General features: G+C 42.9%; 1 protein-coding gene across 1 annotated transcript; it reads left to right on the forward strand.

Annotated features, from left to right (window-relative positions):
* Positions 1–5,924: 5,924 nt before the first annotated feature.
* CCDC177 (coiled-coil domain containing 177) lies at positions 5,925–9,864 on the forward strand. Its single transcript, XM_034417647.3, has 2 exons — positions 5,925–6,417; positions 7,249–9,864. Exon 2 carries the CDS (start codon positions 7,268–7,270, stop codon positions 9,278–9,280), a length of 2,013 nt encoding a protein of 670 aa, XP_034273538.1. The 5' UTR covers positions 5,925–6,417; positions 7,249–7,267; the 3' UTR covers positions 9,281–9,864.
* Positions 9,865–14,157: the final 4,293 nt, after the last annotated feature.

A 14,157-nucleotide genomic window follows, 5' to 3' on the forward strand; every position in this document is an offset into this window, starting at 1 on the left:
AAGCTGCTCAGGGAATGTTTGAAAGGATAATTCGGTATTCATTGACTGCATTCTCATCCCATTGGTTATCCAGAAAAGGCTTCTGGAATGGCTAATGCACATCACATATTTATAATATGGCATGATATTTACTTATTTATTTTACTTATCAATTAAATCTGATTGCCACCAGGCAACCTTGGATGGCTTATACTGTGTTTCCCCGAAAAGAAGACCTCCCCGGATAATAAGCCCTCCGCGAAAATAAACCATCCCCTGAAAATAAGCCCTCCGTTGAAAAGAAACCTTCCCCCGAAAATAAGCTCTCCCCAAAAATATTTAAACGCATGCGCGGTCAATCCCCGCCATTTCCTCTGGTTAGGCTTAGGAAGACAGAGTTGGAAATCAGGTAAGACGGCAAGAAGATCTCCGTCTTGCTCCACGTGCCCCAAAATAATAAGACCTCCCCGAAAATAAGGCCAAGTGCTCATTTCGGGGTTCAAAAAATGTAAGACAGGGTCTTATTTTTTGGGAAACACGGTAACATTAAAAGTGATGAAACTATACATACATACACAGCATAAGTGTGTGTGTGTGTGTGTGTGTGTGTGTGTATGTGTATGAACAGGCTCTTATGGAAGATTAGGAGGGTGGGATCAGATCTCACTGTGGGGTCAAAGGGCTGGTGCTGTGGCAGAGAAGTATCTTCTGGAATCCCAACCAGAATTCCTTGACTGATGGGATCCACAGCATGCCTCCTCTGATGGATGGATAGGGTAGACCTGTCCCATTGAGGTGAGATGGATCTCAAGTAACCTGGACCCATGCTATGCAGGGCTTTAAAGCTAATAACCAACACCTTGAGTTGCACCCAAAAGCTTGTGGAACAATGGTGTTGTCAGGGTTCCGACCGATGCCCTAATTAAATTATGAGCCTCAAGCCAAGGTTCAAGAGAAATCCAGTTATTTATTAGGAGCTTCATGTCGGCACGTTCCAAGTGAAGCCAACTCTGACCTCACTTAATTAATGCCCCAGCTCTGACCCTGTTTCCCCCTCCCTCCAAGGTGTGTCATCAGTCACATTCCCCAAATTTCACAGGTGGTAGAGTTCCTCCTGCCTGCCACTGTGGGTATCTGTGGAGATGGCCTTGACATAGAGATGGCTGGAATGTGCTTTTCTTTTGACATAAGTGCAATTCCCTCACTGCAGCTGCGAGGCTTGATTCTCCATCCCCTGCCTATGGCAACTCAAGAGCAGGTCAGGAATGCTTTGAGAGTTGACAGGTGTAACATGGGCCACTTTAGGGGTCCTAAAGACTGCCCTTCAACTTCCAAATGCTCTTCAAGAGTAGCCCCATGTAGAGCATATTGCAGTGAGATGACCAGGGCTTCAGTGACTGAATTCACTGAATCCTGATCCAGGAAAGACCACATTATGTTTGTTAGGAAGTTAATGGAGGCAAGACATAGTGATCCAATTAAAGGAGATTTCCAGGTGTCAGGCAAAATGGTGACCTGGATTGTTAGCCTAAATATTTTGAAAATACTCCTTTATTGAGGGCTCTCTAAAAAGAAAAATTAAAAATGCACTAAAAGGAAATGGCACCTTAGAAATATGTAGTAAATTTATATATGTTATATTTATTATCTTTTAAAAAGACCATACTTACTGTACTTTTTTGATACAGAGCTGTACATAAATAATAAAACTTTATTTTAAATGAATGATTGAATTGCAAAGTAGATCTATGAAGAATGAGTGAGAGAATTGAGAAAATGGGGAAGACTGTTGGCTGGACCTGATAAGATTCTCAAAAAGAGAAAAGTGAAATTCAAGTTTTCATTATTATTTTTTAGTCCCTTTTAATTTATGCCTTTAATTTGTTTGGCATATTATTTCTTACTATTTTTCTGCCCTTTGTATAATTCTTTTTCCCTGAAAGAGAATTATGTCATCTACATAGCTATATTTGTGTAGATATAAATTAAAATGTAATAAATCTACCATTCATACTAAAAAAGAAAATATGTTTATATTTGACTCTTTGTCATTTTGTTAAGAACAGCAGCTATGGGTTCCATCCTGATAGGCCTCACACACTTCTCTGTTGATGCCACTCCAGTACCTTTCACACACAAGAATTGTTCCATCTAGAACTGATGCTACGCTTGTTTTCTCCATTAACTTTTGGTTCAACTGCTTTGAACTTCCTTTGATTCAAAGGAAATGCCTTAAGGGAGTTTACAATATTTTCTCAGAAGCTGAAGGATAGGAGTTTGTGCTGATTTCTGGGGAAATATTGGTGAACTGAGGATGACTGTTAAATGCAAAGCCAATTTTGGTGGTGCAATGAAGAGACAGCAAGTAGATCAGGGGTGGGTTCTACTTACCTTTACTACTGGTTTGCATTGTGCCTGCGTGCATGCGCAGAAGCTTCTGCGCATGCACAGATCACCTATGATGACATTCGGGTCAGTGGGCGGAGCTTTCCGCCAGTTTTACTACTGATTCTTGCGATAATTCCTCTCTGGACAAGGAGATGACTTGAGATCACCCACAGTGCTCCAGATATTTTCCAGTTAACTGTTTTTCACCTATTAGGAATCTTTACAACTCTGCATGAGTTTCCTGCAATTGTTAATGGGAAAAACATTAAATACAAGTTTAAAGACTTTTTAAAAATTATTTAGGAATAAACAACAAAGGGTATTGTTTAATTTTAAGAGTGTATGCTTCTATTGATATACTAAGTTTAAAAGATGTTATAAAAGAGGAATAACATCTTTTATTTTTACCATTTTACCAGAAAAGACTGAGACTGATCTGAAAGTGGATTTAAAAGTGGCAGGCTTCAAGAATAATATGGAAAAAAATGTAGCTGAACATACATTATGAGGATCCAGATTGTTGGGGGCAGTATGCTGACTCTGTAAACTGCTTAGAGAGGGCTGTAAAAGCACTGTGAAGCAGTATATAAGTCTAAGTGCTATTGCTATTGCTATAAGCACTGACTGATATCTTAATATAATTAAAGGGAAGATACAAATAATAAACCAAGAGAGTGACTTGAATAATTTCCCTATATTGAATTTACAAAAGAAGCTTGTCAAAGCTTTATAGAATTTTGTAATTTAAAAAAATCAAGTTCTAGGAGATTATTTGAAGGGAATAAAGATCAGTTTTACTAGTGAAATTAATGAATATATAATCATATAAATAATATTATTTTAATAAAAGTCCATTAATAGACTTTTGCTGATCAGGATGAAGTGACAAGGCTTTAAGGATTTGTTTATATATAAGAGATGGGATAGGAAAAGAAGAGATCATTTGTTGCATTTGAAGAAAAAGTGATATTAAAAAAGTTTATACTTGTGATAAAGAGGGAGTCATTCCTTTATGCATCTTTTTTTCTTTACGTTATTTTTTCTTTCTATTTTCCCTCCTATGTTTTTCTCTTTTTTCCAATTTCTCTTTTTTATTATTTTACTTTTTATCTTTTTAATTGTAGCTGTTAATAAAATTAGTGTATAAAAAAAGGAGCTGAAGAACAGGTGGCTTCCCATTGGCTAAAAGACCTTCGATTTCCTTCTTCTCACGGAGATTTTCCCCTCCTTTTTGAAGGTAAGGCACTTAATGTTTTATCAGAGGTCCTTCATTCTTTAGAAACAATTGGGAAGGTGATGTGGCTTTACTGCTGTTCTGCCCCAATCAGTGGGGGTTTTTCCTCCCTCCTTGTTACAAGAATTATTCCCCCCACCATTCCTTTGTTAGGCAGCTGGGTGGCCCTTCTGTGCTCCTCTTATTTCATTCCCCCAAGCCCCAAAGAGCAGCAAATGGGGATATTAATGTGGTAATGTGAACCCACTGCAGAAAAAGGGAAAGCCTAGTGGCTGTATAGAAATGTACTCAGAGGGTGTATGGGATGCCCCAGAGGATTCTTTAAAAGCTATGTTTTATCTTAAACCCTCTGGATTAGGGACAGGCAATGTGTGGTCCTCTGATGCAGCTGCCTTTCACTTCCCAGCATCCCTCACCAGTGGATCTGCTGGCAGGAGCCTCCCAATTACACTTCACTGATTCCCCATACATGTTCCAGAAAATGGAGGATAAGGTTTGAGCTTCTAGTTTTGCAAGGTCAACTTCCTTTTCATGTTAGTGTTCTCTTTTGATTAAGTGTCAGATTCATGAACTAAAATGGCTAGGCATTTGCCAAGGAACAGATCCCAGTAGGGCCTCAAGGGCACTCCAGATTTCAAATGGATCATCTGCCCCTAGATCAACAGATTCCTCTTCATGGAGGGTCAAGAGTCAACTTAAACTTCTTGTGTGAGGTGAAGGTCATGCTATAAATATGCATGGAGCCTGGACCCAAAGTGGGCTGAATTGAGGGAGTTTAAAGGGATAAAAATGGTATTTGGTATCCCTTTAATCCCTCCAAACCAAAGCCAATTCTTTTGGATTTGGGCATTCTGGAAGGATTCTGGGAGCTCCAGCTGCCACCTAGTTTAGAGCACCAAGTAAGTAAAAGTATAGCTTTATTGAGAATGAGGCAATGAGCCAATATTTTATAATATAAGAGCCTGATAGTACAATGGACTAAAGCACTGTTATTAACATCTGCTGCTTGCAATTACTGCAAGTTCAAATCTCACCAGGCTCAAGGTTGACTCAGCCTTCCATCCTTTCTAAGGTAGGTAAAATGAGGACCCAGATTATGGGGGCAATAAGATGACTTTGTATAAATATACAAAAGTATGAAGGCTATTGCTTAACACATTGTAAGCCGCCCTGAGTCTCCAGAGAAGGGCAGCATATAAATCAAATTAGAAAAAAAAATAGCACCAGTGGAGATGAGATGAGCCCACCAAGCTACTGGGATTCCATAAAGAAGATGCCTACTGAAGGCATTTCCCCCAAATCTAAAACAGCTCCTATAACCAGCAATCCTCATACCCCTTGTGTGTAACCAAAGGTTGCTCATGGCTGGCAGGAAAATGCAGGTTTTAACTTGGACCTGCCATAGGCAGATGGTTTCATGCCTCACCAGACTGCTGATGGGATGTCCAAATGTTACTGTTATTGTATTAGCATATTTGTTTCATAGATCCCCCTATAGGAATGAACTGTATGTATATATTTCATACATCATCTTCAGCGGGGGGTTCTTTCTTCCCATAGGTTTCTAGGGCTTTCTATGGTCTTTCTAGGATGTTATCCCTCTGTCCTTTTCTGAACAACTGAGTTGCATGCTGGGATAAAAAGCATTGACTATTTCCAGAAGATGGACACAAGCAGAACTGGAAAGTACCACTTAATATCAAAGAAGGGGTGTTCTGGTGTACTCTCTGCTTGTAGGCCACAGATTGGCTAGGTCTCCCCCACCCCAAGATTAAGTTTATACATCACACTAAGTTTCCTTCATTTTGACTTACCATGTTATGTGAACTCACTCACTGTCCCTTGTAAATCATAATTTACAACAGCACGCGGAAACCCCACTCAATTTTTGCTTATTCAGTAAACCATGGTTAATCAAACAATGCTTTGTGCCATATGCAGACACAATCAGAACTTAATCTCTTGATCTGTGCTTGAAACAAGAGGGAGCACAATGGCAAGTTTATGACTTGCAAAATCCCTTTACATCCCACTCATTTGGAGGGGCCTTAAGGCAACCTGTTTGTTCTCATCTGCAGAGAAACACCATTAATTTGTCCTAAGGGTTATTGAAGGGGGGAAAAAATGTGCCAGAAACTGATTTCCAATTTCTGCATTTTGAGGAAGGTATGCATCAGCAAAACCAGGGATAGGTGAACCTTGGGAAGAGGTATCATTTGCTGGTGATGTGATCCATCCCCTCCGCTGGACTAAAAATACCAACCCTCTCCAAGTTTAGCGACTCCCTTCTTTATTCACACTCCTCCTTTCCCTCCTTCCTCCCGCACCTTCTCCTCCCTGGCCCCCACGATGTTGCGGGAAGCAGTAGATCAGGGGGCTTGTTGCTGTTCGGTTCCCCCCCCTCCTCGCTTTTTCTCCTCCCCTGCAAAACCAACCACTCATCTTCACATTGTCAGCAGGAGGAGCTGCGAGGTAAGCCGCGAGACGGAGGTGGGTCTTCTGGGCGGAGATGGGACGTCGTTGACCTCCGCCAATTTCAGCCCAGGATGGGCTTTTTGCAATGCTTGGGACCGAGGCACCAAATCGCCAGCAAAGAGCGACCTTCGGTGGGGCTGCAGGAGGGATACTGCGCGGGGTTTGCCGGACGCCATGCAGAAGCCGCCGCCGCCGCCGCCCCCACCCCCGCTGCTGTTACTACAGGATACCTGAACTGACTCCAAAATTGCAGCCTGCTCCCTGACGGATCTGCTGGCTTCCTCCAACTCTCGCCCCCCGCCCCCAGAGGACCAAGGCAATAGATACCCGCGACAGAAGAGGTTAGTGAACTACAACACCCTTCTCTCCCCCGCCCCCCCGCTTTGCCCGCGTAGAACTCCTGTTTCAAGCATGCTTCCCGGGACCACAGAGGTGGGGAGGGGAGGGGAAACCTCGGGGCTGTCAAATGAACGGGTTCCCCTTCACCAAATTGGGGCGTTTCTGGGGCACGGATTCCCCGCATCGCCGATGTCAGGGAGAGGCTGTTGCTCTCCCAGATCGGTGGAGGGGGGGCGTTGAGCCGTAGCGAGGGGCTCTTGGATGGACCCAGAATTCGGGAAAGGTGGCACGAGAAACCCCCACGACGAAATCTCTCTTTGCCTTTCGGGAAGGCGTTGGGGGCTCCTGCTGCCGTTTCCGCCCAGCCACCCTGCGAGAACTTAAATCTGCAAGACAACAATATTAGGGGAGGGGGAGAGAGAGAGAGAGAGAGGAAAAAAAAAGAAAGGTGGGGTTCTATCCCCGCCCCCAACTCGGTTGCCTTTGATGGGGAGGAGGGCTTAGAACTTCCGACGCAGCCAATCATGACGCCCAGGACAGTGAATGGCAAAGGGTGAGGAGGAGGGGGAGGGGGGAAAGAGGCTGAAAATTTGCAACCTGCTAAGCCTCCGTTTGGCGCCCCTTAGGACTTAACTAAGAGCTTCCACTTTTCGCCACCGCTGCAGCAACCATCCCGGCGGGCCTGCTTTCCTTTGCGGCGACGCTTCTCTCGCCTTTTTCGGGCATGGAGAGACAGACCACAAGGGGGATTTTTATTTCTTTTTCTTTTTTTGCAGAAAAAGCCCACTTGATTCTTTTTGCCTCTCCTTTGTAATTGTCTACTCTTATTGCAGATTCTGGAGGGAGCCAGGCATGGTGGATCCGGTAGCGGATCCTGGCAAGGAAACATGTCCCGATCCCGGGGGTGCCGCGGGGGGAGAAGAGCCTGCGGCAGCCGCTACCTCCGCGACGACCGAGGCTGCGGTTCAGCCGCCCGCCCCCCCTCCGGCAGCGGCTCCTCCTCGAATCGGAGAGCCGGAGAAAACTCGCGAAGAGTCGCCGATGCTGCACCTGGATTTGTACAACTTCGACTGTCCGGAAGCCGAAGGCAGCCGCTACGTGCTCACCAGTCCCCGCTCCCTTGAAGCCTGCGCTCGAAGTGCCGTCAAGCCGGTGGAGCTGCTGCCCCGGCCGCTCAGCGAGCTGATCAAGGAGGCCCCCGGCAGGTCTATGCGCGTCGCCGCCGGCCTCTATGAGGCCTACGAGATGGATCGGCAGAGGAAGCTGCAGCAGTGCCGGGAGGAGAGGGAGAGGATAATCCGAGAGGAGAAGCGGAGGCTTTTCACGCCTGTCCTGACCGGAAGCCTGCCTTCCTCCCCGGCCTCCAGGACGGCCTTTAAAAGCACCCTGCCCGATGGGAGCGGCCCTCCGGCCGGTAAGCCGAAAACGGCTGGGGGCCCCCCACCACCTCCTCTGAGTGGTCCCAAGACCAAAAAGAGCCACTCCCTGGATTCCCTGCAAAAGAGGCGAGAGGGCTTCTCCACCAAAACCTCCTCTGACTCCGGCGCCTCTTCTTCCTACAGCGGAGACAGTGGCAGGGACAAATGGACCCAGAGGGTGCCTAGGACTAAGAGCGTGGCCACCATGACCTCCCTGGTAGGCCGCAGTTTCAGCCTGAGTGACTTGAGCCACTCCCCGCAAACCACCCAGAAAGTGGAGAGGATTGTCAGGGAAGTGAAACAGAAGAAAGGCTTCAAGGAGGTGTCCGACAGGGACCGAAAAATTGCCGCCCTGATGATAGCGAAGCACCAAGAAGAGAGCCTGTGGAAGGAGCAGCGGTACAGTGCCCACCTCCAGTGGGATGAGCAGAAGAAGGTGGTGGAGCAGAGGAAGGAGCTGGAGGAGCGGCAAAAGCAGCGTGCTTTGCTGCATGGCCGCCGGATGTGGGAAAACCGGCTGGAGAAGCGACGTGGCAGGCTGACCCATACCAGGGAGGAGGCTGTCCAGATGAAGCAAAGGCAGACCTTGATGGAGGATGAGAAGTGGCGGGAACACATGGAAAAGCAGGAGCGCCTGAAGAGAGACCGGCTGCAGAAAGCTGCTCTGGAGGACAAGAAGAAGAAACGCCATCAAGAGCATAACCTGAAGGCTCAGGAAGAAAACAAGAAAGAAGTCCAGGGGAGAGAGGTACAGCTGCAGCAAGAAAAGCTCACCTTAGCAGCCCAGAAGAAGCTTGTGAAGGAACAGCTGATTCAGAAAGAGAAGAAGCTGCTCAATCAAGCTGACAAGCAGAGACACGAGACCAATCTCAAGGGACTGGCTAAGCAGGAGGCCGAAGAGCGGGCAGTGCTGAGGGCAGCCATGGAAGGGAGCCTGAGCAAAGCTCAAGAGAAGTATGAGCAGCTCATTGAGAAAAGGAACCAGGAATTGAGAGAGAGAGCCAAGCGGGAAGATCTGCAGATCCAGAGGGCCAAGCTGGCAGCCGGACGCAAAGACCGGGAGCAGAAGGAGCACTTAAGAGCCTTAGCCCAAGCATCTGAGAGGAAGCTCCAACATGCTACTCAGGTGGCCGAGGAAGTTGTCCAGCAGAAAGCTCGAAAGGTGGTGCAGAACCGGCTGGAAAAGGAGAAGATGCAGAAAGTAAACAAAAAGAAAGTTGACGAGTGTGAAGATATCCGCCGGAGGGAGATCCTGTTGTCTATTGAGAAAAAACTGGAGCGAAGTGAACAGATTTGTAAGGAGAAAAAAAATGTCTTGGAAAGCGCAAAATCTGTGGCTCGGGCATCATTCCACGTGAGGGAAAAAGTCCGGGAAGAGATGAACATGCGTACCTTTGACAAGATGGCCTTTGAGGCAGAACTGCAGGCCACCCTAGTTAAAAAATGAATTGTCTTTTTTATTTGGGATTTGGTGGGGATTTCTGTTTTGCTGCCTATTATCAGAATTGGGAGATTTTTTTTAAAAAAAAAACAACCAAAACTTTATTATTTTGTGGAGCACAAAAACTCGGGCATATACTTCATAGACCTTTTTCAAATGCTCTTGTTATACGTATTCAAAAAAATATTTCAACTATCTATACAAAGAAAATACGTATCCCTTCCTCTGTTGAATAAAATACTGTTTTCATGGAATAAAATCAAGATACATACATTTTATATAATAAGAATTCGTTCCCCCTCCTCAAGGGCCATTTCAATTCCCTCAAGTTCAAATGAAGTATTATCATATTGATATATCTGAGTCCTAATTTGAATGTCACTCTGCAAAGGAACTTTTGGTCTCTTATATGTGTGCATATTTGAAAAGAGTTTATCTGACCCATGTGGTGCACTTTATTTATCCTTGCTGTTGGAAACTCTAGGCCTTGTAACATTTTAATAACAAAACTGAAATTCTGATTCATGACATGAAAGCATGTGGAAAAACTTGTTCCAATAAAATTGCAAACGTGTAGAACGTGTCATTTATACAGTCCTTTTCATTGACTATTATTTATGTATTAATCCATTTAATATGGCTATCCATCTCTCCAAAGAAATTCTGGGTAACAAGCAAAGGGGAAAAAAAACAAGGCTTTCCATTAAAACCAAATGAAAACAAAACAAGTGAAGGTCCAATTAAATTTCCATAATCACCAATCACATGGACCATTGCCAGAGCTCCCATAATTAACATCCTGGCTTCAATATCTGGGGGAAGACTCAGGTCATCATCATCTTCATTTCTCAAATTTCACAATGAAAAGAGTAAGCCTTATATATATTATTATTATTATTATCAGTAATTATATATGCAAATAATTATGCCAAACTTATTTGGTCAACTTGAAAACATCTTGCTGCATTCAAATGTGTTCTAAGTATAGTGTACTTACATAATAAAAGGATATTTTTGGTTAAAAAATAAGTATAACACTGCAGAGAAAGGTCTATGAAAATCCTATAGATTAATAATATACATTCATCAGCTTAACACTGTATAATTGATGCACCTGTATGTCAAGGATGTCTCAGTTGGTGCTAATAACAAAATATGCTAACATGTTTTGGAATCAGTATGTTTTGTAATATCCCTGCTCAACAGGCAAGCACATTTTATTAATTGTGGAATATATTTAATGATGTCTAACCCCATGAGAATTCTGTGCAGAAATAAATCACATTTATTCTCCGCTTAGCTGTTAAAATCAGAACATCTCACTATGCAAGTGGTATCTTATAAGTCTCTGGTTTAGAAGATGTTTGCTTTAAAAGCTCCAAGGCGGGGCCTATTTTTAAATAAGGCAATGATTTTAGGCAGCAGATGCTGGAAGTGAGGTGAAAAAGAACTAGCACTGAAGTAATGGAAAACAGGGCTGGTTGGGTTATGTGGAAGCAAGATATGCTGCTCTCCTGCTGCCAGTGTGAAAGTAATCTTCAGCTGCCAGTCCCATTGACATAATACGATCTTGTCCTGGATTTAAAGATAAGCATCATGGTATGGTATTAAAAATGGCTATTATGAAATGGATAATGTTGCAAGCAAAATTACCTTTAAAATTTGACAGATGTATCAAAAATGTCTACCTTTCTAAGCAAACAGAATTTTCTGGGTCATGAGCCTATACTTTGAGACTATATGCCAGATACCTTTTGTAAAAAGGAAGCCTTTTGAATGGTATCTTTGAAATATTTTTACTGTGTTGATTAAAGGGTATGATAATCATGTTATGGCATTTGATAGTATCCACACAAAATTTGGGGGTTTTGGAATGTGTAAACTTGCAAATTTGCTGAGTGTATTCAAAATAAGCATGATTACAAAAGGCAGATTTACTTGGAGTACCTTATATCCTGTGACAATATCCTGAACACCATCAAACAACAGCATTTGCTTATCCCAGGTAATTGGGAAAGACTGATTAGATGGATCAAAATGCCAAATCCAATCTAAATATCTGGCTGACTGTTCAATGAACCGTAGTGGATAAAGTTGACTGGTTTTAAATTCCTAAACTTATCATAAGTGCAAATTCCTGGCTGGAAACTGCATTCTGATGCAGGTACATGTTATTAAGCAATCAAAAACAAAATCATGTAAACTACATTGACTAACATAACTTTAATTCAATTTAAATGTTAAGCCAAATTTACATTTTAATGAAGAGTGGTCCTTCAATTAAAGACCAAGAGAAGCCTTTCATTGAAAAAAGGAAGGGTTTCTTAAAACATGACATTCTAGCTGGTCAGAATATTGTTAAATTCAAGGGGATGCAGTATAAATAAAATCTGGTGAGGCACTTGAAGTCAGATTATTGTAGAGTTTTCTGTTTCAACCTCCTGTTGTCCAGATATGTTGACTTCATCTTCCAAAATACCTAGTCAGTGTGAGAAACACACAATAGTTGAGAATTATGAGAGCTGAAGTTAATTTACCTGGAGGGCACCATGCTACAAAAAAAATCAGCATTATTTTATAGAGAAAATTCTATTACAGGTAGGCAAAATTTCATTCACAGGAGGGCTGCATCCATGGAAAGAGTTTGTTGGCTTCCCTCATGCTTTTTCATTTATCTACAATGAAAACTCGTGTGTGTTTGATATTTTGTTTTTGGGACAACCTGACACCCCCACCCCCACCCCATATGGTCGTCCTTGAACCTGCAGTCTTTAGAAAGCCAGTCAAGACCTGGCTCTTTTCCCATTTTGTGGGAACTGGATGAATGAAGTCCCAGATGGTTGAGTAGCAGCATTTTTTAATCTGGTTGCCATGTTATAGTTTACTGTATTAGTTGTCTTTTAATGGATTAATCCCGCCCCCCGGCTTAAGTTGGGTTTATGGTGGTTTCATGTTGAAACTAAATGGATATTATATTTTTGTTTTGTTTTTTATTGGTTTCCTTTATTTCGTTGAGTTTAGGACCATATAGTGCCTATTTTAGTGTTATGAACCATGTTTTATCAACTGTCCCCCCCGAATGGCATTGATGCTGGCAGGAGACTTAAAACAGAACATCCAGATTATTTCCATTCTCTTATTTTGCCATCTGCTTTGTGAAGCTATGGAGGGCAGTGAAAGCTTAATATTGAGGCTTTTCAGGACATTCTTTATTCCTTGTTGACTTTCCTCTTCTCCTACCTATCACAAAATGATAGTTCAATTTTTTTTCGCCACTCACACACGCACACGCACCCACATTAGTGTTTATCTTGCAGTGAGAAAAGCATGCTATGCAACACAAGGCGATATATCCATCCAGCCTTTGGCTTCTTTTCTGAAACTAACAATGATTACCGTGTTTCCCCGAAAATAAGACCCTGTCTTACATTGTTTTGAACCCTGAAATAAGCGCTTGGCCTTATTGCCATGCGCTCAAAAGCCAGATTGGGCTTATTGTCAGGGGATGTCTTATTTTGGGAGAAACAGAATAGTTTCTAATAAATAATGATGTACGGTTTCCCAGAGTCACTTCTTGTGATCAGCAGTTATAGAAATAAAATAAAATAAATAAATAAAAATAAATAATAATCTCAAAGGCTATATTTATTTATTTACTTATTTTTTTAAAAAAAGATATCTAGAACTGTCTGCTCTGTATCATTTATTCCAGTGATCCCCAACTTTTCTGGCTTGGTGGATGGGGGAGGGGCTGAGAGGGAATGGTTCTGTGTGAGTGGCAGGTGCACCCACAGATGATGATGATGATGATGATGATGATGATGATGATGATAATAATAATAATAATAATAATTTAATTTATATACCGCCCTCCTCCCGAAGGACTCGGGGCAGTTTGCGCGAGTGGTGGGCATGAGCGCACACAGCTCACTCAAATAGAGCTGTACATGCATGTGCTGCTTGTGCAAGTGGAGCTACGCATATGTTCGTCCAGCACTTACATGGCCAGGGGGTTGATTTATTCATTTAAACTGACACATCTTTTCACCCAAAAAAACTGAAAGGTAGCATTCGCTAATAGGAAAAGAAACTCCGCCATCTCTGACTGATGATGTTTTATTTGTTTCATTTTGAATTTCTTGTATCTTTATAGAGCATTTTCCTTAGGTTTCATATACTTTGTGCCAGTGGTGAGATCTAAAATTTGTTACTACCGGTTCTGTGGGCGTGGCTTGGTGGGGTGGGGGGTAATGTGACTGGGTGGGCGTGGCCAATTTTTTTTTTTTACTTTTAAAACCATTTTTTCTATAACCTCTTCGGCGAAGAGGTTGTAAAAAATACTTTCAAAAGGCTCTGACGATCCCAGCTGAGTTGCCTGATCGGCAGAGGCTTTTTTTCTTTTAAATGCCTCTGACGATCCAAGCTGAGTTGCCTGATCGTTAGAGGCATTTAAAAGAAAAGAAAGCTTCTGTCGATCAGGCAACTCAGCTTGGATCATCAGAGGCATTTAAAGAAAAAAAGAGTTTTTTTCTTTTAAAATCCTTTGATGATCCCAGCTGAGCTGCGTGATCATCAGAGGATTTTTTTTTTTTTACTTTTAAAAGCATTTTTTCGGCCGAAGAGGTTGTAGAAAAAATGCTTTTAAAAGTAAAAAAAAAAGCCTCTGATGATTGTGCGGCTCAGCTTGGCATTGGGGGGGGGGCAGGGATTTTTGCTACCAGTTCTCCGAACCACCCGCCGCCATCGCTACCGGATCGGGCAATCTGGTCCGAACCGGGAGCATTTTACCCCTGCTTTGTGCATATATTCATTACCACAGCAGCAGCAAATATCCTCATGGATGTCCTGCAATTGCAGAGAAAGGAAATATAACAGACTCAATA

Source organism: Pantherophis guttatus, chromosome 1 (assembly GCF_059756535.1).
Source record: "Pantherophis guttatus breed Tessera chromosome 1, ASM5975653v1, whole genome shotgun sequence".
NCBI lineage: Eukaryota > Metazoa > Chordata > Lepidosauria > Squamata > Colubridae > Pantherophis > Pantherophis guttatus.